General features: G+C 35.6%; 1 protein-coding gene across 1 annotated transcript in view; it reads right to left on the bottom strand.

Annotated features, from left to right (window-relative positions):
* The window catches only part of LOC107288949 (25-hydroxycholesterol 7-alpha-hydroxylase), a 31080-nt gene extending 13701 nt beyond the window's left edge, over positions 1-17379 (bottom strand). Inside the window, exons 1-4 of the mRNA XM_015817627.1 lie at positions 17264-17379; positions 14365-14501; positions 4801-5394; positions 4132-4338 (exon numbers count right to left, since the gene is read on the bottom strand). Of these exons, the coding sequence (XP_015673113.1) occupies positions 4132-4338; positions 4801-5394; positions 14365-14501; positions 17264-17379 (1054 nt within the window). The remainder of the gene's footprint in view (positions 1-4131; positions 4339-4800; positions 5395-14364; positions 14502-17263) is intronic.
* Positions 17380-22711: the final 5332 nt, after the last annotated feature.

The following is a 22711-nucleotide window of genomic DNA, read 5'->3' as shown; positions in this document are numbered from 1 at the left end:
TGTGATTTCATATCATAGTGCACAGATAATAATAATAATGTATCAAATTTATACGCCATCCAACTCCCAATGACTCCGGGCAGTTTATAAATTGTTAAAAACATTTAAAAACATGAAACAACAGAAGAAGAAACATAAAACAAGGAAACAAAGATGGCAGAGAAAAATATCTGATTGGGAACAAGGAAAAGGAAGAAAGGGATTGATAATATTAATTGGGGGTCTAATTCTGACCAGTGTCTACCAGTATACTGACTTGTTACTTGTAGTATAGTAATATTCAGAAAGTTAAAGAATCCCAATTCCCATTGTAACTTAGATTCACTTCTTACTGTGGATTCCTTATCTATGATTTTTTGTGTGTGGTCTGAGTTTATATAGAATGATTTCTGCTGTTGGTAAATCACATTGAATAATATTATCTGCCAGAATAGCATTGTTCATCTTTTCTAAAGCAAATATTAACTTCTCCTGTGGACTATGCTATAAATCATATTAGGGGTGTCTTTACTCTTGTAGAAATTATAAAGTTGGCCACTGTTACCCAGCCAAATACATAAAAGGCAAACTGATGTAATAGAAATACAAGTAAATTTTTCTCTCAAAACTACAAACAAGCTAAAAATATCCAGAATCTAGTCTTTCTCTATCATATTGCATCATCAGCATATAAAATATACTTAGTCACCATATCTTTCCAAACTCCTTTTATTCTTTTCTTTCACACCAAAATATCTCTGAATAAAGGCTTTTTCCCTCATTTTTTTCATTTTTAATGCCTCCTTAATCTCACCTTTATTCTCTTTATTCAGTCCAACCATAGCTTGCTCCTCTTCATATTCCCATCCTGTTTGGTTACTTCTTTGCATTCCATTAAAATCAAATAATTTCCAACAGTCATTTCTGGGGACAGCACAGTTCTCTAAGTTGGGGCCTGTTTCTTTGCTTGACTTTGCTTCCTCCCTAGAAGTAGAGTGCTAGACTCTACTTATTTATCTACTTATTTACCATACTTATTTGTCTATGTGGGCCTTCAAATTCAGGTGGTTGGATGCTTGTCTGTCCATCTATCTAAACCCACTCACTACATACATGTATGCATACCATACATACATACATACATACATACATACATACATACATACATACATACAATATACCCCGAGTCCACTAGGAGGCATTTACACACATGTGATATTCACAAAATCAAGTTGCCTCCCCTGCATTTGTTTCCCTTGTTGGGTCAAAAAGAATGTTTATATACTTTAAATAGTCTTTGAATGCCACATTGGTGACAGATTCCAAAAGCGATTGGAGTCAAGCTAAATCAATAGGGTGCGTCCATGACAAAAAAATTAAATTATATTATACTGAAATTAGGAAAAGCTAATTATTTTCCAAGAATTTTCTTCTTATGTCACACAAAAAATTACTATTCAATTTAGAACTATAAATAAGCAAGTCAAGAATAAACAAGTTAAAGCTGTCCTATTTTATTGTGCCTTTAGCCTGACCTGACTGTTAAGGCAAGTCACAAATTTTGGTACATAAATAAATCTCAATTAATGATGAGACTAGTAGAAATGCATGGGGTAGTATAAAACTTCTGATATACCATTATATGCTCTAGCTATCCCTCCTCCCAACTTCCCAAGTTTTTCTTTATACAGAAGAGGTTTAAGTGCGTCTTTCATGAAGAAGTTGGTATGTGTAACATAGTACCCATAAGAGTACTTATTTTTCATGTAATCAGAATATTTGACCATATATATGATGACACTTAGACCAAATATATTTATAAGTTTTTAAAAGTTTGTGAACTCTCGACTTCTCAATATGTATAAATATATCCTAAAACTAGATCAAGTGATTCAAAAACAATATGCCTGTTCATTTATTTACTGAAGAAAATTATCCAAAACTACATAAGAAAAACAGGTATTATTTTAAGTCATATTTATAAGAAAAATGGGTTGACAAACTTTCAAGCACCATTGAAAAACTGAAATTAAATTCTCTGTCTGTGAATCTTTAAATATCTTAATTGATACTTAATACCATCATGTTGATGTTGACTCTTAGCAACCACATAGATTTTCTCCAGCATAGTTCTCATAGCTTAGCTTTTTTTCACAATTCATAAAATGCTTTTTCAAAAAAAATAAGGATTTTTTAAAAAAGCAACAAGGTAAAGAAATACTTTTTTTAGAAGAGCAATTTTGCACATAGATTTTTAAGGTAGTACAAATCCAAGCAAGATAGGTAGGCTAGATTGTTGTGGATATGTCAATTGATTATCATTTTAAACAAACTATTTACCCCTATTATGAAAAGCTATGACTGCTACTACTACTTCTACTATCAATACACTACACATAAATTCCACTAAACCTATTTTCCTTAAAAATTGCTTAAAAAGTGGGATGTTTGCCAACTATACAACATTCTATATATATCTTCTCTTTTTTGAAAATAACTGTTTTGATTTTAAAATATTTATATCTTTTACTGCATAGCTAACAAGCTGCCAACTGTGGAAAAATGAGAATGTATTCTGTTTTATGCTTTAAAAGGATTTTTTTTAACAAAAATGCTATATAGGCTAATGATATTTAGAGAAGTTGATTATTCTAAATCAGCAGTTCTCAACCTGTGGGTCGCGACCCCATTTGGGGTCGAACGACCATTTCTCGGGGGTCGCCAAACAACGCAGTCCGCCATTTTTCCCCCCTTTTCCTTAGCTGTGCTACTCCCTCTTACTCTATTGGCTTTTGAAAGCCAATAGAATAGACTCTATTCAAGAGACTCTATTCTATTGGTGTTCGAAAGCCAATAGGAATTGTCCAGGCTGTCTCTGCCCTGCTGAGCCTGCCAAAAGTCCCAGTCTGCAAACGGTGCTACAAGTTATCTGCAGCTAAGGCGAGCTTTCTGGGCGTTTCCACCCCTCCCTGCTGAGCAACTCCTAAAAGTAAGTAAAAGAGGGCCAGGGGTGGGAGGTGGGAGGCCGGCAGGCGCAGGGAGGGTTGCTGGCGCGCGGTGGGCCCGGCGGGTGCTTACCTCCCTTGGGCTGGGCCAGCTGGTGGCCCAGCCGGTGGTCACCCTGCGCCCTCGCTGCCGTGTGCTATGGCCGCCCAGGAGCGCCTGGGCCTGCCGGCGCACCGAACGTGCGGTGGCCAAGGTAAGGCTAGCGGAGCAGTGGCGGGCGCAGGGAGGGTTGCTGGCGCGCATGGGACCTGGCGGGTGCTTACCTCCCTTGGGCTGGGCCAGCTGGTGGCCCAGCCGGTGGTCGGCCTGCATCCTCGCTGCCGCTTGCCATGGCCGCCCAGGAGTGCCTGGGCTTGCCGGCCTGCCGCCGCACCGAATGGGCGTCTTGCTCTGCGATTGCCGGCTCCGCACAAAAGTTTCTTTTTCTTTCCTTTTCTAAATTCTACCCCCCTTTCTCCCCCTCTCCTGTCCCCTCTTCCATTCTTTTCTCTCCTCTCCTTCCCGGCGGTGAGATTTGGCCGGCTGAGGGGGTCGCTCTAGCTCGAGCAGGAGAGCCATCTCTATGCTCCTGGGTCACGTGTGGGCGTGCGTGTGGGTCACGTGTGGTCACGTGGTGCATGTGTGTGGGTCACGTGTGGTCACGTGGGTGCGTGCGTGTGGGTCACGTGGGTGCATGCGTGTGGGTCACGTGTGGGTCACGTGGGTACGTGCGTGTGGTCACGTGTGGTCACGTGGGTGCATGGGGTCGCGGCATTAGGATGGTTGAGAACCGCTGTTCTAAATATTTCCTTTCAGTTCATGAGAAGGCCCTGCTCTGCCATCTTGTGAGCAATGCCTCTGAAATATATTCCCCACTTCAGCAGATGTTTAGACTCAGACTTAATATGTGTACACATTGTATAAATAACTGCAAAGCTTTGATTCAACCTTTTTCATACTTTGCTTAGTTAATTACCTGGGCTTCTATGTTTACATGCAGTTAGTGTATCTCTAACTATAAAGTACATAATTTATAATTGATGTAAATGATTGTTATTATGTCAATTAAGCAGCTGGGTTCTCCACCTTCTCACTAAACAGAATGAGTGATAAACAGAGTTTACATGGAGATGCCTACTTTTCTTCAGAAAGGATAAAATAAATTACCTAGATAGACCAGGTTGTCCAATTGTTCTTTGCTGAGGTAGATGCTGTATCCTGGCTTCCTCTCTTGACCTGTTGACTGCAGCAAATGGTCAATTTCGTCACGCACCACTGCAAAAGCTTCTGGGTGCCTCAACAGATAATATATCGTCCAGAATGTAACAGGAATTGTGTTTCCCACGGAGGCCCACAGGAACGCAAAATGATGTGCTGGGAGAAAATAAGTGAAAAGGAAGATTAATAGCGTTTATTACACTGATTAGATTTGCAGTGTGCTAATTAAAAGATGTTAGGACACAGACCCAGCCAAGGATCAGTGAATGCTAATGAGGACCAATAGGCTTCTGAAAGTCTAATTTTCTGCTTAATGAGAATAGTTTGAAATGTAATTTCAAGGTGTGGGTGGGGGTGAAATAAAGGGAGGAAATGCAGCTCAGTTATAATCTCTCTCATTATCACCATTAAGTATCTTGTTTTACCACCTCAGCCAAAAAAAGAGAGAGAAAGAAAGAATCAATTATCAGACAGGATTGTTTCAGAGTAAAACATTTTATCATTACCCAATTAGAGAAAAAACATAAAAATTTCAAGGTCGCAATTTTGCCATTTTATTTCAAAGGTCTCTAGTAAATTATCTGATTCAATTCAAGCAATCATTCAAAAGTTTGCTACCTGCTTTGTCATAATCGCTAAGCACCTTATAGCTTTCAAATATATCTTTTCTGTATTGGACTACTTTAGAAACATCTAACCATTTCTCCATCTTTTTTGGATTTAAAAAGTTTATGAGTTCTCTCCGGATCTTCTTGGTTGCTCCCAGCAATGTAATTGGTACATTTAGCGCCAAATAGGAAAAGTTGGCATCAAACTTGAGAAATTTTTCTCCAATTTCATCAGTAACATAGCCATCATTATGAGGATCCCTTCCAAATAATGTTTTAAAGCTGGCTTCAAATACTATAGAGAAGCAGAACTTGTACATTTTTTCCATCTTCCAATCTACCATTAGTGAAAACTTGTGCTTAAATATATTTTGGAGCATCCTCATCATGTTATCAGAGAGTGTGTCCAATGATTTGCCAAGTAAATGTTGATAATTCCTGTGTACATGTTCATTTAGGTCTGGACAATTCCCATTTACAATTGGCGGGTGGTCAAATGCTTGGCTTGACACTTGATCTGCAAATTCTGCAAATTCCAGATACTTGCTGTTTCTGCTCACAACAGGATATTGTAGGGGGTTTATTACAAATGTAATATATTTGCCTGAAAGAAAAAAAAAGAAATTGGTCAAAGCCCACATGATAATTTATGCCAACATTCTGCAACCTGTTGTCTTACAGTAATGCTTCTCAATCTCCAAGCAACTTTAAGATGCTTGGACTTCAACTCCCAGAATTCCCCAGCTAGCCATGGTTGGCTGGGAAATTTTAGGAGTTGAAGCCCAAACATCTTAAAGCTGCTGAAGTTGACAAACAATGCCTTAGAAGAATCATGTACAACTGCTCCCATCATCTCCAACACAAGACATATGCTGGCTGATACCGATCTAGAAAACAATAGGTTTGAAGAGTCTGATTTAGTTAAAATCATTTTCCTGGTGTTTTCCTCCAAATTATAATAAAATGTGGCAGTCTCAGAATGAGTACCATCCTCACAGTGCCAGAAATGAGATCTTTCAAAAATACCTTATTGCAAGATATTCCTAAAAATAGAATAATAAATGTACTTTAAGTGCAGCTTGATTTATACTATGGCATTATTCCTGAAAAAGAGCAGCAAAACTCGGCATACATTTTTATATATAAAAATACAGCATACAGTACATTTTATGTGTACATTACAAAAAAGGAAATTACAACAAATTACTATATTGTGTTTGGAGATATGAAAAAATAGCAAAATAAGCCATGATAGCCTTGACAATATGCTATGCAGGCAAAGGTTGCAATGCTGTGCCTCTAAGTTTTTGGCCTTTTATTATATTTCTGTTAATATTTGTGGATCACATAACACTCCTGATCTCAGTACCAAAGGGTATGCGCATGCTATACATTTTTGCATTTGGTTCTAGTAACAAATTATCCATTTGAACTAGGTTGTATCTTGAGATAACTAATTTAACAATATAATTATATAACAATATAATCTGTGAGATGAATTCTAAAATGTTTCCTATGAATTATTCAATAATACCTAAACTAAAACTTAGCTTAAGCATTTCAACAATACAAAGTTGAGAAATTCCACATTTTTGTTATAAAATTCACAAGTTCACCTTTTAAAATCTTATTTCATATCCCAGCATTATAGATATTAAACCAAAGTAGTGCACCTGCTGAACGAATCTAAAGCTTTATAAGTCACTATTCTTTCACTTCTAAATACCAAAACCAAGACTCAAAACTTGCTAAATCTCTTCTGAAATGGCCAATAAACATAAAAAAAGAATATTTTGTGGAAGATTGTGGGATACAAATTTAACATTCTTTAAAACACTACGTTTCTGATTTGTTAAAACAAAATATTCCATTTTCCCCCAGGTACCTTGGTTTTTCATATCTATCTTCAGTCGAGCATAGAAGTTAAATATAACTTTGGAAACCTCTGAAATTCGTTGCTTTAAAACAATAATTTGAAAACTATAGAGCATTTATAGAGTACCCTAAACAAAAATAAAGAACTTTTCTTTAAAATTTATAAGATAACAGAAAAAGCTATGTGGAGTCTAGAAAAGATATTCCGCATTCTTTGTACAGTCCAGAGATTCCTTCCCCACATCAGCTATGAAATCCACCTTCATCTGAAAAGTTGTAAATATAGGAAATACAAACAACTTCTTGTGATCCCAACTTGATACAATTGTCAAGATCTTTGAGGCTTGATAATGTATTTATCTAAGAATTCAGGGACAAACAAGAGAAAACAAAAATAGATAAATAAACCCGACTTGCTTTGCTCCTACAGAAAAGTCACATTATACTAAAAAATCCAGCTTGCCTTTTCTTTGGACTGTAAATATTATCATGAGATAATCATAGATCTAAGAAGTTTAACCCAAAATATTAATTTAGTGAAAGAGGAAAACTGAACAGTATGCAGTTTTAATTTCTAATTCATTGCACCTGCACCCAAAAAGCTCATTTAGGAATTTTCCCATAAACAACACCAAGGAGTGATCTTGCTCAACGCTAAAGGAAATTCCAATACAGAGAAGATCCCTGAGAATGGATTCCAGCATGAGTCCAAAAGCTCAGAAGACTAAACCTCTGGTCCTAGTGACCGACCCAGATTGGATCCTGCAACGTATATTTGCTTTCATTTATTATCGAGAATATTCAGAAATCATAGGTTATTTCTATATAACAGACTTGAATATGGGTGATTTCATTATGAAAATCATGCACTTTCTATTGGTTGCTTTTCTCATGGGAGACAGTAACCATCATTTTCAGGTCTGCCTCATCTTATTAAGAGAATCAAGCCACAGTGGATATTTTAAAGCATCTATGTAGTTTTTAATTACTGAAACTCTGTAGTTTTATAGCTCTTTAAATAATGAGGCAGAAAATTAGAAGCAATTTCAAATTAGACACTTTCCCAATATCTGGACTATCTGACAGGTCAGGAGTTAAAACCACTCCTTGCAATTCTTCCGAGATAGGAAGATTTTTTAATTACAGATTTTCTTCTTTCTTAAAGATGATGACTGGAATGTGGAGGTGGTTGCTTTCTCTGGCATTTTGCTTTGGGGCCCCACAATTCATTGACAAGCAAATGTCACTTAAGAAAAAGAAATAAAGTTGTCCAATTATGAAAAAGGTTATAAAGTAGTCCAAAATTCTGAAATAAGCTCCAAAAGTCAGTGGACTGTAGATCCTGCAGTGACCTATTTATTTAACTTTTACACCATCCATTTCCTTTAAAAACTGGAAGCTCTAAATTCTATTCAATAATATTCAATATTATTAAGTCTTTAGCTTGTATATGTTTTAAGGACTGCAACATAACAATTTTGTGACTGTTTACTTAAGAGACAATCTCAGAAGATAAATAGAATATTTCTGTCAATAAATGTGTATGGAATTATCACCTACATCATTGGTATAATTATTGTTATAAGTCAGATTTGATATATTGAGAAATATATGAGCTAGTGGGTGCCATTCATTAATGCTATTAATTCTATTTCATAGGTACAGATTTGGAGCTATTATATACACAGATTTTTTAATTTTTAAAAACATTTAAAAATTACATGCTTGAATCTTTCACTACATAAAAATATATTCTCCTACACACATTTTTCCATATTCATATTTTTAAAGCCACAAACATTAAGTTATTTTCCAGTTATATAAAAAACATAAGAGTTTATTTCTTATTTCCAGACTACAATGGAATAACACAGTTGAAAGGGACCTTGGAGGTCTTCTAGTACAACCCTCTGCTCAATCAGGAAACCCTACACCATTTCAGACAAATGATTGTCCAATCTCTTCTTAAAAACCTCCAGTGTTGGAGCACTCAACACTGATTGTTCCACTGATTAATTTTTCTAACTGTCAGAAAAATTCTCTTTAGTTCTAGGTTGGTTCTCTCCTTAATTAGTTTCCATCCATTGCTTCTAGCTTTGGAAAATAGCTCTGTGCTTTGGAAAATAGGTTGACCCCTTTTCTTTGTGGCAGCCCCTTCGATATTTGAACATTGCTATCATATTACCCCTCGTCCTTCTTTTCATTAAACTAGACATACCCAATTCTTGCAACCATTCTTCATGTTTTAGCTTCCAGTCCTCTAATCATCTTTGTTGCTCTTCTCTGTATTCTTTCTAGAGTCTCAACATCTTTTTTGTATCATGGTGACCAAAACTGGATGCAATATTCCAAGTGTGGTCTTACCAAGACATTATAAAATAATATTAATACTTCACGTGATCTTGATTCTGTCCCTCTGTTAATGAAACCTAAGACTCTGTTGGCTTTTTTGGCAGCTGCAGCACACTGCTGCCTCATATTTTAGTGATAGTCCACTAGGACTCCAAGTTTCCTCTTACAGTTACTACTATTGAGCCAGATACCACCTGTTCTATACCTGTGCATTTAGTTTTTCTTGCCTAAATGTAGAATTTTACATTTCTCAGCATTGAATTTCTCACGGCTGTCTATATTTTAAAGATTCTGCTGATTCCCATGACTTCTAGGTAACATAATTGCATAGGGTTATACAGTCTAAACTTTTGCCTCTGACCTAAAATAACAGTTCCCGTCTGGCCCCCACCTGTTGTTCTTGATACACAGCTAGTATCACTGCACTGGATATATCTGGATACTAGTTTGGCTTGGCATTAAAAAGGTTAATTCTAACCCTGTATTGGCTCAATAAAGATCAGTTAACTTGTGGTGAATGTTTAGATTTGTATGTTTTTATACTAAGGATGCTTAACTACATCAGAAGTTCAAGGATAACACCAGGAAATACAGTAATATAGCCTGCAAGATATAAGCAAGTCTCATATCTATTTACAAAAACATGCATATTTTGATGATCTAACTTAAGTGGTACAGAAAGCTCCAATTTGGCAATGCCTTCTATTAATCCACAATCACATCTCAGAGGAACTTAATTTTCCTTTTCTGGAAGATTTAAAGTTAAAGGTTCTGGCCAAATAATGGTCACCACAATCTTAATACTGGATCATCTTCTCTCATTTTCTAACTGAAAACTGTTGAGATCCCCACCCCTTTTTAAACAAACATTAGACACAGCTATCAGATATGATATGTGTTTGTGTGTGTGTGTGTGTGTGTGTGTGAGAGAGAGAGAGAGAGAGAGAGGGAGGGAGAGAGGGAGGGAGGGAGGGAGGGAGGGAGGAAGAGACAAAAAAGAGAACTATCAAAACCTGCTTGCAATACTTGTACTACCTCTTTGATAAGCATGGTGTAATCCACTTTCATTGTCCAATATTAAGTAGAACCAGAGGCATCTTGAGATGTGCAGGAGAGAATGTAGTCAGAGTGGTGCCAACAGCACCACAAAACAAGTTTCTCCCCTTTTCAACATGTGTTGCTGTGTCACACATATGTCACAATGAGGCAGAGCTTGTAGCATGATGCTGCATTTATCATTCAGGTGAAAGGGGCAAATTCCTATGGACAACATTGAGTGATATCCACATTAGAGAAACTGAATGTGTTTTCATTGTCCAAGGTAGCAATGTTTCATCCTTAAAAAGTCAAATAAGTTGACAAAATGATGCCTAACTGGAAGTTTCTCTGTTGGATGCATGAACAGTCACTGAAACTATAAAAATAATTTCAACACAGTGTTTGGTGTGAAATTTTTGAAACAATTGTTCCCAGTTTTATAGATTAAGGTTGAAAACTCTTTAAGGCTATAATATGACTTTTATGTACTTAGGAATAAGATTTCTATGGAACTTGAGAAGATTTACTTTTGGAAATATAAAGGATTTATAATGTTACACCACTGTGAAAAAAATTCAAATTGTTGATAGAAATCTTTTAGATAAAAGTTCACAAAGCACCTGCCCTCTAGTTTTGAACAGTTTGTAAACAAAGGTAAAAAATAATTACTATCTTCATAGTTCAACCACAAACTGTTCAGAGATTTGAGTATTTTTCCCCCTCTGGCTACAGTCCAATCTATCACAAAGAAATCATCTTGGGAGTCACTTTTTATTATAAGCACCAGTGACCAAAAGACTGGAAATACTACTCTGCTCTGATATTATTTAATAAGATGATTTTGAATGCTATTAACCTGAAGATGTCAGCTAGCTTTCCAACTCTGAGCATTCAGGGTAAACAATTTAAAATTTCTTTAAAAATTAATTAATATTAATTTAAACCATCTGTCCACCATCTGCTATTTTCAGATGAAAAATATGAGCTGTTTTCTTTGTGATCTTGACTCAAACATTTTGCAAAACAATCCCCAATTCTTATATATTTAATTACCAATATAAAGTAAATCATCATTTAAGGATTGGGAAAAAGTTTATCCATTCTCTGAACACAATTGTTTGAAACACAGTCCTAATACATGCCCATGATCTATGATCCCTTAGGAATCATTTGGATTTGTTTCCAAATGAATCTGTTTATGACCTGTATAATTATATACTCTTATTCTATGTAAGCCCACCGAAGTGTAATGTTGCCCACAATTCATTTCTGACAAAGTGTCATGAAATCAGCACCTCTGTTTGTCCAATTAATTTCACTTCATGCCAAAAAGCAACACCCCATTTGCAAAATCACTACTCAAGTAACAAAGATAGGAAAGAAGGGGGAGGGAGAGAAGAGAAAACAAAATATCCATAGAATTCCTACACTAGCTTCATGTTAGCTCAGATTCACTTTGAATTCTACACAGGGTGGGGGGCTACAGGGAAAAACAATTGCAATTAATAATAATGTTGCCTAGAATTGCAGGCTGTACTCTACACACACACACACACACACACACAAACACACACATACACAGAGAAAACACCACATGTAGAAACAGGTTTTGTGGGGCATAAAAGGGAGGGATTGCTGATTCTATTTACGTAACACTGGTCTTTCTTATTAGGAAGATTTTGCTGAAAAGTTGACAATGATGTACAGTAGCGACTCACTGGAATGACGTTTAGGGAAAATGATTCTGCTGCACCACCACACAAAACCAATTAGAGAACTATTTTCCACGACAGGTCAGGAATTTCCACTGTTTCTTGTGGAGAGTAATTTCTTTATTAAGGTGACATCCATGTCCATTATTGCTTTTCAGAATGACAATCATTTGCTTATCATACAGGAAAGTACAATCAGTGAAATCACGTCACCAGTCTGAGGCAATGCCAGAAACTCAGAGCATCAGTCTATGTTTTCCAAATGAACTAATCTGAGAATTAATAAGGGGAACATTATATATTGGCAATATTTTTGACAAGACTGTTAGAAGCACATCAAGAGGAAAAGGTAAAGCTAGTGCAGAAATGCTGCAAATAGTTTGGCATTTCCGAATCCCTCTATTTTGCCAGTTCCGAGAAGCTTCCTGAAATATTAGTACATGAAGTAATAGGGTCTCAGTTCTTATGGTAACTCCATGAGCTTCCAATAATTAATAAAAAATATTGAAAATGTAAATGAACAAAAACCATAAATTATAACATATCTGTTTTTTTCTCTTTCATAAGTCAGAATACAATATGTGGAAGCAGAGATGTGCGATCTTTTTTGGCCTCCCATTGCACTATATTGTGCTGCTCTGTTTGATGGGTGCAGGCTGTTGGTGAGACTTTGTGATAGATTTTGGGGGAGAAGCAAGGGGCAAAATACTTATTTTGTCCTTTGGAACTGCCAAACAAAAAGACCCAACCACTTGAAAAAATAGGGCAGAATTTTTTTGGCAGTCATCAGAATCTTCACCCTTACTTCCCCATACTTCTCCACCCCATACCAATTCACGGAATGTCAGAAACCTCTGCATTATGCACTCTGGTGACTACAAATGAGGTGCCTCTGTGCTGTACATCATAAGATGTCATTCTGGCTCAGATATTAAAAATTATTAAAAATTGGGATTCTTTTTTTTGCTTGTACAAACTTATATATTATTTGAAATAATTAGGTATTATATTATGCTAAAATATCCAGCTAGACTGGAGGGAGGTGTTCAGAGAGGGCTGAGCTTAGAGGCCTTGCCTTGCAGAAAGCTGCACAGGAATAATCTCCTCCAGATTCTCTGAAGCCTCATCTGACTATTCGGAAGGTGACCAGCCTTCCCTCTACCAAGTGAGTTCTCAAATCTTGCCAACATCATAAACTAAGTCAGACATGTCAAACACAAGGCCCGGGGGCCGGATGCAGCCTGCGAAGTGGTTTCATTTGGCCCACGAAGCCATCCTGGAAACAGTGAGGGAACAGATCCTGCTGCCTTGGCCCTGGCCCAGGCCGGCCGGGAGCCAATGTATAATTTTGTGGTGGCCATCTATGCTGAAACACATTCAGTCTTAGCTCCACAAGGCCATCTGGAAACAGTGAGGAACCAGCCCCTGCCACGTCGGCCCCACTCCCTGGGTGCATGCTGGGGAGGTGTCACCCTTTGTGAGGAATGAAGAAATGCACCATCACCTGGAAGTGACCAGCAAATGGCCCTTGCCTACTTCATATATCCGGCTTGATGGGCTCTGGCGGAAGGATTTCGGCAGGCTAGCGGGGCGCTCTCCTCACAGCGCCAAGAGCTGAGCTGGGTGACGCGAATCTGATGAGAAGTGCAATGCTACCTAGCCACCAGCCTGCCTAGTTTCAGCAGGCAGCAAGGTGCAAAGTTGGCGAGCTTCACACTGCCTGGCTCAACCTCTCGGCGCTGTGAGGAGAGTGCCCCGTTACCTGCCGAAACCATGCCCACCCAGTAGGCCGCACCCACCCTGGCCACACCCACCTGGCCCCCCAAGGGCAATTGCAATGCTGATGCGGCCCTCAATGAAATTGAGTTTGACACCCCTGAACTAAGTCAATAAAGTAACATTGCAAAGGGGAAAAATACAGTAGCACTAATAAAACAATAAAAATTATAAATAAAACATAAAAGGACGAAAATGAAATTGCAAAACTACACCAAAACAATGTTCTTATTGGGTTGGTCCAAATAACACATTAATCATGTCAGTTAAGGCCTGGCAGCATACTTGACCTGATTCCTTCCAGATTTGTTAGGATTATAAATCCCAAAATTCCCAGGTAGTTTGGAATTCTTGTGTTGGAGTTCCAAGGTATTTGGAACAAAAACTTGTGATTTTATTAAACAAATATTATAGTTCCCTATAATCTAATCCTCTACAAAAAGTGATAGTGTTTGAACATTTCAGTTTAGAATAGAAGAAAGGGAAGTGAAGACATGGTAAAAATATTAAAAATCATTCATGGTATGGAAAATGTAGAAAAATGTTTTTCTATTTTTCTCACAATGTTACTGTAGAATTATATTTGTTAAGCCTAAATATGGGAGGATGAAATAAAATACACACATTACTTTAATTATTCTTATTTAATTATTCTTATTTATTAAATGCAAATTGCTCAGAATCATCTAAAGTAGGCAGCCTGCATGATGGACGGATGGAAGGATAGCCTTTAAACTGAATGATGGATCTATATTCCATTGTACTACTATTTAACCTACTAAAAGACTCTAAGGAGTAAACAAAACAAAAATGTTGCTCACCAGCCATGTGTACGGTAAAAATATCTCCATGTTTTTTAGTCAAAGATAATAAAAAATCAGTAGCATTTTTTCTAAAGTTCAGGGCCTCTCCCAAGAAAGGAATCCAACCATTTATTAAGGGAGGTTCTCCAGTGTGCCTGAAAAATAAAAAGAAAGCACTGTTGATTGATACATAGATTAATATGATCAAAGTACTTTATATTTGAAAATTTGAAAGCTTGGCAGTCACACCCTGAGATTTTTTTTTAATTCCTTAGGTGCCAAGGTTTCTACATCCATACATTTTGCCACTTATTTTTCACTATATTGTAAAATCAATACAAATTGGTTTAAATGTTCAATCAGGGAACTGGTTTATGGTAAAATTTATATATAATCAGCATATATAATATATACCCAAGCATCCGAAGTAAAGCAAAATACACTCAAATAGTCAGATTTAGTATTTTTAAAGTCTAAAACATCTTCCCAATTGAAATTATAAATAAATAATCTAATTTACAAAAACTAACTAAAAAAAACAAAAGTGGGTATGTGTATCAACATGTTGATACATCAGTTAATACTGATGTTGAGACTCTAGAAAGAGTACAGACAAGAGCAACAAAGATGATTAGGGAACTGGAGGCTAAAACATATAAGGAACAGTTGCTGGAATTGGGTATGTCTAGTTTAATGAAGAGAAGGACGAGGGTTGACATGATAGCAGTGTTCCAATATCTCAGGGGTTGCCACAAAGAATAGGGAGTCGAGCTATTATCCAAAGCACCTGAAGGCAGGACAAGAAGCAATAGATGGAAACTAACCAAGGAGAGAAGCAACCTAGAACTAAGGAGAAATTTCCTGACAATGGAACCACCTGCCTCCAGAAGCTGTGAATGCTCCAACACTGGAAGTTTTTAAGAAGAGATTGGACAGCCATTTGTCTGAAATGGCATAGGGTTTCCTGTCTGAGCAGAGGGTTGGACTAGATAATCTCCAAGGTCCCTTCTAACTGTATTATTATTATTATTATTATTATTATTATTATTATTATTGTTGTTGTTGTTGTTGTTGTTGTTGTTGTTACTGTATATGTTCTTAAAGACAATTACATTTCCAACCTCTGTATTTAATATTTCTGTTCAAAGGTAATACTTGGGTACATTTACATTTATATTTCCTTTAGTCTAAATCAGGGGTGTCAAACTGCCAGCCTACGGGCCGGACACGTCACGCGGAAACCATGCCCACTCCATTGCCGGCAATGGCAAAACCGTCACGATACGTTGTGCGACGTCACGTGACGTTGCGAGTTTGACATTTCTGGTCTAAATGTTAATTAAGAACTTAATTCTAGCTCACAGCTAATACAACTTCTTTAAACAATATATTCAAGTTTACTTAGAATATTTCCTAACAAAGAAATAAGAGGGAGAAACAAGTTGCCTATACTCCTTTTTACTGTACACTGTATTATGCATCAGTAATTTCATTTTAAAACAAGTCAAGGCAAGCAAACTATATTGTTTTCTTTAAGAATTTATCATATGGCTTCCAAATCCACTATGAATAACATTTATCTCATGAGATTACAATTTTAACAGAGCTGTAAAAATTAAACCTATAATTGTTAGAAATCCTAATACATTATCAAGTTTTCAAATGCAAGGGATCCTTGGCTCTGTGGCATCCCACGCTTAGCCTCCTGCAACTGATTTCATAAATCCCAACAGAAGCAAAATAAATGGCTCTGATGCTAGAGTCCCTCAGGAAAAACATTTATGCAGTACAACTTATTTTGTAATAATCACAAGAGACGGACTAGTTTAATCAAAGATCAAGGCTTTATTTCTATCAAAGCTTTACTGCTATTAAACATCGCACAGAAATTTATGTAAGAAAATTAATCCTATAACTCAGGAGGTTTTCAAATATCAAAAGAAGCTTACTTTTTAGAATTTTTTGAATGAATTGGTATATTTCTTTTAGCAGTGTGGTGGCCTAGTGGTGAAGATGCTTGCGTCCCACTCAGAAGGTTGCAAGTTCAATTCTAGGTAGAGGTAGATGTTTCTCTCTTAGAATGAAAAGAAAAAACATCTGCTGCAAACTGTGTGGTGTCAGGAATGCTCTGTGTCATCCACTCATTGTAAGGGTTTACAGGATTGTAAAAAGGGAGTTTTGGGGTATATTTCTTTCCAGTACTTTTGAGGGGTTTTTTTACATAATTTTTACATAACCACCATATATAATAAAACATCCCTCCTTTGTTGTAGTATTCCCAACATTTATTCTTATATGATTTATCTCTCTTGATAATTAACAGTTATATGACACCTGTAAAATATTGCATATCAATTTCCCCTAAATTGTAACTTGCAATAAATCTTATTGAATTTTTCCATAATTCTTGTTATGCTTTACTATAAAACTTCTGATTTGTTCCATCTCTTTATCGTATTTCAGTAACAATTTATACATGCAGTCCATGCAAATAGGTGATCTTGGTTTTGCATAAGTGTTTCAAATTCTGTCATCATTTTCAAGATCACTTTTTCCTTCTCAAAGTTACTTTTTATTGTTCCAACAATTTGTAAATACAACAACTATGCTGAATTCCTTTCTTCATTGAACAATTCTTGCTGGGTCTTTAGTTCATTTTATATGTGTGGATTTACCATATTGGCATATGTGATTAAATCTTTCATGCTGCAATTATCCCTGAAATAAAAGGCATTTAATAATGAGGCTAGTAGTGAGGTTACTGGACTTATACTCATTTTGTTTTGTTTTTTTAAAAAACACATTTTTAATAAACTTTGTCTTGTAAAATGTCCCTACAAAGTCCTTTTTATTTTGTTTCTTCATACAGTAAGACACTGTACTTTCTGATGGATATTCTGTTGTTTTGAGATTTTACCCATTTTGTTTTACATTACAGACAGATTGTGCTGTAATATAATTTAAGTTTAGGCAATACACGTCTACCTCTTTCTTTTGAGTCTTGCAACGTTCTGGATCTTTGTCCCCCTCCATGCCATATAAATCTGTTAATTGTTCTTTGCAAATCATACAAACTTTTTTCTGAAATTGGAATTGATGTCATTTGAAATAGGAAGTTCATCTTGGGAACCACATTCATTTTTATTGTCGCAATAAGAACTAGCCAAGGACGTTTTAGCCTTTTGCACTTATCAAAACATTGTTTCATTTCTTTCCAGCACTTATTATAATTGTTCTGAAATGAAGCTTTTTCTGCACCTTGTCAAATAGGGTCCTATGTTCTAGCATACAGAAGATTCCTTTTACTGAATCAGATTATCTAGTTTAGTAATCATGTTTATTCAAAATTGTACAGGATTTGTGGAAATAAAAGCTTGGCCTTGATTTTACCCTTCTGGTTACAGTTGATTTCACTTTTCATAAACCAAGTATATTTCTCTATTTCTGTACCCATATCTGCATCTTCATAACAATATGCATATTGCTCTCTAAAAAAACTAATGTAGTAATTAAATTAACTCTCTATAAGTTTATGTCGAAACTACAAAATTAACACTGAGGCTCAACAACCACTCAAACATAAGATAGACCTTCCCAGGTCTACATATAACCCCTATTGAAGTTCCGATAGCTGCCTCTCCTCCCATCTCTTGGTGCTAAATAAATATAGGTAGGATGCAAATATGAGAAGATGTCAAATCTATCCCACAGCCTATTTTCAATCCTACTACCTTTTATCAAATTTAAAAAGCCCAATTATGTTTAATATTGAACCGGGTGATTTTTAAAAAAATCTATATGCAACGTCAAAATGGAAAGAAACTTTGCTAGGACATTTGTGAAATGTTATAGTATTTCACATATGACGCATAAGAACTTCTTAAAAGCACTAACTTATTTGGATGGTAAGCATATTATTGCATGTGGGAAGGGAAAAGGAAGGGTTTTGGGAGGAGGGGCTCTGAATATTACTAATTTTAAATAATATATCTCCAAAGTAACATTGTGACAGCTACAGTTAGATATGTAGCTTGTCACATTCTACTTTAAGGTAATTAATTTCAACTTCCCATTTTGTAATTTTGTCAAAAGTTGAGTTTTTCATAGGCTTTCTACAGAATAGAAAAGATACAGCTCAAAAATTGAGGAGACAATTAACTTAGTGATAAAATCTGCTGGATCTTTCTAGGGAAACACCTTCAACTGTAAAAATGTAAGGTTCATTATTTGCTTTGAATATATTTTAATACATATTAATATCCATATTAATACTCAACTATTTTTTTTTTAACTTCCACTGAAAACCTGGGAATTTCCTAAAGCCAATTTTCTTTCTCGGAATTCCAGTGCTGTTGGCTCTTACCAGGTGGAATTATTATTAGAAAGAGTGAACCATACTCATTTTAGAGAACAGGACAACACTTCAATTGTTTATGATGCAACGTATGGTAAATATATCTAAATTTAATCTTAGTTAAAGTAACTTCCTTCCTTCCCTCCCTCCCTCTCTCCCTTCCTTCCTTCCCCCCTCCTTTCCCTTTCTATACTACTACCCAGGGCTTCCTAGAAGAAGTAAATGATGAAACATGTATCACGACATAAACTGCATGGTTTAAAAACTTCCATGCAATAGTGAGATGCAAGTACAAAAAAATGGAGTTTTTGTGTCATACCATGTTTCATAATTTTCACATAATTTGTCTATATCACTATGATTACAGGTGCCCTTTATGTGATTACAGGTGCTCTATGTGAATTAAATCATAAAAACAAGAAAAATCATAGCATTCAAAACATCTACTGCCAACTGGACAGTAAACAAAATAGACATGTTAATTTCCAAGGACATTTCTGAAAAACGTCTCTTATACTTCTCTGCCAACAAAGTCTATTTCACAATAATATATGCAGTAATATACAAATGTGTATTATGTATAAAACCTATCACAACATAATTTACACACTGTATAATAATACTTGCTTGGACTTCTCATAGCCATCCAGTGATTTCTTTTAAAGTATAATAAGGATCTATTTTTTACTATGAAATCTGAAAATATAACTTTTACACTATGTTGACAGATGCAGTTATCAGATAAAACCCATAGCTCAGGCATTGATATCTCTAGGGTTCTGTTTCTTTTCTAGTTCAATATATTTATACAAAACAAAATGTACTAAATAGTCTGCTCCAAACTCAAAAGGTTGAATGGCTTACAGATCTTCTAAAGTATAAAGTTTAAAAACAATAAAAATAACACAACTATATTTAAACTACATATAAAATAATCCCAGCATTCAAAGAGCACTTGAACATAATATAGGAAAACAAATGAAAATAGTTCACGTATTATACTCATTCTGTCTCCGAGACTCTTGGGAGAAGCCACATTTTAATGAACTTCCTAAAACTAGCAAGGTGAGAAAAAAGATAAGTTCTGGAGATATGCTGTTCAAGAAGGAAGGTTTGGATTGAGAAGGCATGTTTTCCTGGCCCATGAAGATTAGAATTTAGTATTAGGATTGAAGCCATTGGAAGAAGATAAAGGTCTCAATCATTGTCTTTAAAGGACAATCAGAAAATTAATAAACAATGGGAAGATCTCAAGGCTCCCAAGGAACTTCTGGATAGTCTTCATGAACAGTTCTTTAGAGAACACATTGTAATTGTCCAAAAACTGTTTAACAAAGAACAAAAAATATCAAATTCATCCCCATTTAATATTTAGTGAAATAACCAAACAGATGAATTCTCTTCAAATATATCATCAATGCACAACACCTGTAACTGATTTTCACAAACATAAACCTTCTGTTTTAGAATATCTGTTTACAACCAGAAACAGACATGTAGTAATCTCTTGTTTGGGATAAACATTAATCCAAATCTGTCTACAACACACACACATGCATACACACACATCCAGAGATACATACACAAAATTCATTACTTATGATAATCTCTATTGCAGCCTATTTATTCTTAACCTTTATCCTCTAGTCACTTGTCCTAAATCTAGCAAATCCACTAGCAGCATGTGATGACTAGCATCTTAGCATAATTTTGAATTCTATAGAATACTTCAAAAAGCCCTCCAATAAACACACTACCTTGCAATATATCAGCAATTCTCCTGAATAATTAAAAAAGTCTGAAAGGACAACAGCTATTATAGGAGGTCAGTCTTTCTTGTTATAAAGCATCATAGTCAAACACATATTAACAGCAACAGATAGACAACAACATTCCTATAATATTGGAATTCCAATTCAGAGGTCATCTTATCACATTTGTCATCTTATCAAACTTAAAACTGATAATATGAGAAATGTTGCTTTCTCTTAAAATAAATAAATAAAAAATGAATTAAAAAAAGAGTAACTGGTTGGACTGGTACTGATTATAATATGAGTTTTAACATGATACACATTCCCAATGGCTTTCTATCATTATTGAAACTCAGACTTTAATAAGTGTCTCAAAGATATTAGACAGACTTGCAGTGCAGAAGGTTTGCTTTATATATGAACAAAAGGCAATGGTATCAAATTAGAAAGTTTCTAAATCTCTGAATGGTTATATCATCCACAAATATGCTGTACTTCCCTTGCAATAGCATATAAATATTTCCTCCATTGTTTTTGTTCATGCTCAGCTGTATGGCCACACCCTACTCAACTTTTTCTGATCTCAAAAACCAAAGCAGAGTTGGAGATGCATATAAGATCTCCTGGAAATACCAGGGAGGCTGCAGATCAGTTAGGATGCCAGAAAAATACCTTAGGAAAAGGCAAGGGCAACTCATTTTTATAGCATCCCCAAAATAATTTGCACGATAAATTAGATTATAGTGTTTTCCGTTTGTTGTTGTTATTTATTTATTGAAATGAATCACACAGTAAATGTGAATGTCTAGGCAGCTTAAGATAACAGTGAGTTTGGTATTTAGATTAGTGTTAGTATCTTGCATTAAGAAAACTAATAATTGTCATTTCAAATATTTGTATGGGAAATGATATTATTGCCCTCATTACAATACAGTCCTCTTCCAATAAAATCCTAGGAGTAAAAAACATGGGCATTTGTCATTTTTTTTGACAATAAGATGGAAAGAAAGAAATAACATTATTTAGATATTAGCTTTCTGTCTTTTGATTGCTAATTTTGTCTGTTTTGTTTTTAAAGAAAATTTTAATTATTGGTTTCATTGTATGCCACCCACAGTGACATTTATGAGAGGGCAACCATATAAATTTGATTGATCAATCAATTTAACTTCATCTTCTGGTATTAGATGTACTTATAAATAGGGAACATCTTCTAAAATATCTTGGATATTGATATCCCTGTTAAACAGTATTTCAGTGTATTCTTCCTATCTTTCTTCAATCTTCTTTGGATCAGTTATTATCTGTTCATGACATTCTTCAGCATATGAGGCATCAAAATAGAAGTGCATCAAATGCAAGATTATCCAGGAATACTGAGTCCCAAACAGTAGCTTTAGTAACTGTAGAGCTGATCTGATAGTCTCTGCAATCAGGTATTTGTAAGGACTTGGAGCTATCATACTTTTCAGATGGCTTTTTAGAAAGATTGATCTAAGGTGAAAGGTGAACCCTAATCATACACTTACAATTCCATGCTAGGTAAACAGTCTGGGCAGTTTCTGGTTGGAGAAGATGAAAGGATTGGGGACACAATAGACAATTCAATAGATCCTCAGTATTGAAGATTTAGAACAGGGGTGTCAAACTGCTGGCCCACGGGCCGGATGCATCATAGCGAAACTGCGCCCACCCCATTGCCAGCAATGGCAAAAAAAGTCACGATATGTTGCGACACGTCACATGATGTTACGAGTTTGACACCCCTGATTTAGAAGGATGGATTAAATAAAGTAGGGTTCTTTAGCAGTCACTAACAGCAACAACACATGGAAACCAGTAAAACCACAGACACAAAAGGTATTATTAATTATATGTTAAATCACACAAATTTTGAATAAATTGGCTGAAATAGCACAACCTTTAAATTGTGAAATTCTATGGAAAAAAGTCTTTATTTATGTACCATAAGGAACAGAATTAATGGCTATAAACGTAAACATAATTTCACTAACTGGAATCTTAATAACATTAACAATAACAATAACAACAACAACAACAATAACAACAACAACAACAACAACAACAACAACAATAATAATAATAATAATAATAATAATAATAATAATAATAATAATAATAATAATAATAATAGTAAAGTTGGAAGGGACCTTGGAGGTCATCTAGTCCAACCCCCTGCTCAGGCAGGAAACCCTATACCATTTCGGACAAATGGCTGTCCAGTCTCTTCTTAAAA

The sequence above is a fragment of the Protobothrops mucrosquamatus genome, unplaced genomic scaffold (genome assembly GCF_001527695.2).
Source record: "Protobothrops mucrosquamatus isolate PMUCROS unplaced genomic scaffold, P.Mucros_1.0 scaffold608, whole genome shotgun sequence".
Taxonomy (NCBI): Eukaryota; Metazoa; Chordata; class Lepidosauria; order Squamata; family Viperidae; genus Protobothrops; species Protobothrops mucrosquamatus.
The sequence above is the reverse complement of the archived record's forward strand: the minus strand, read 5'-3'. Positions and strand labels throughout refer to the sequence as shown.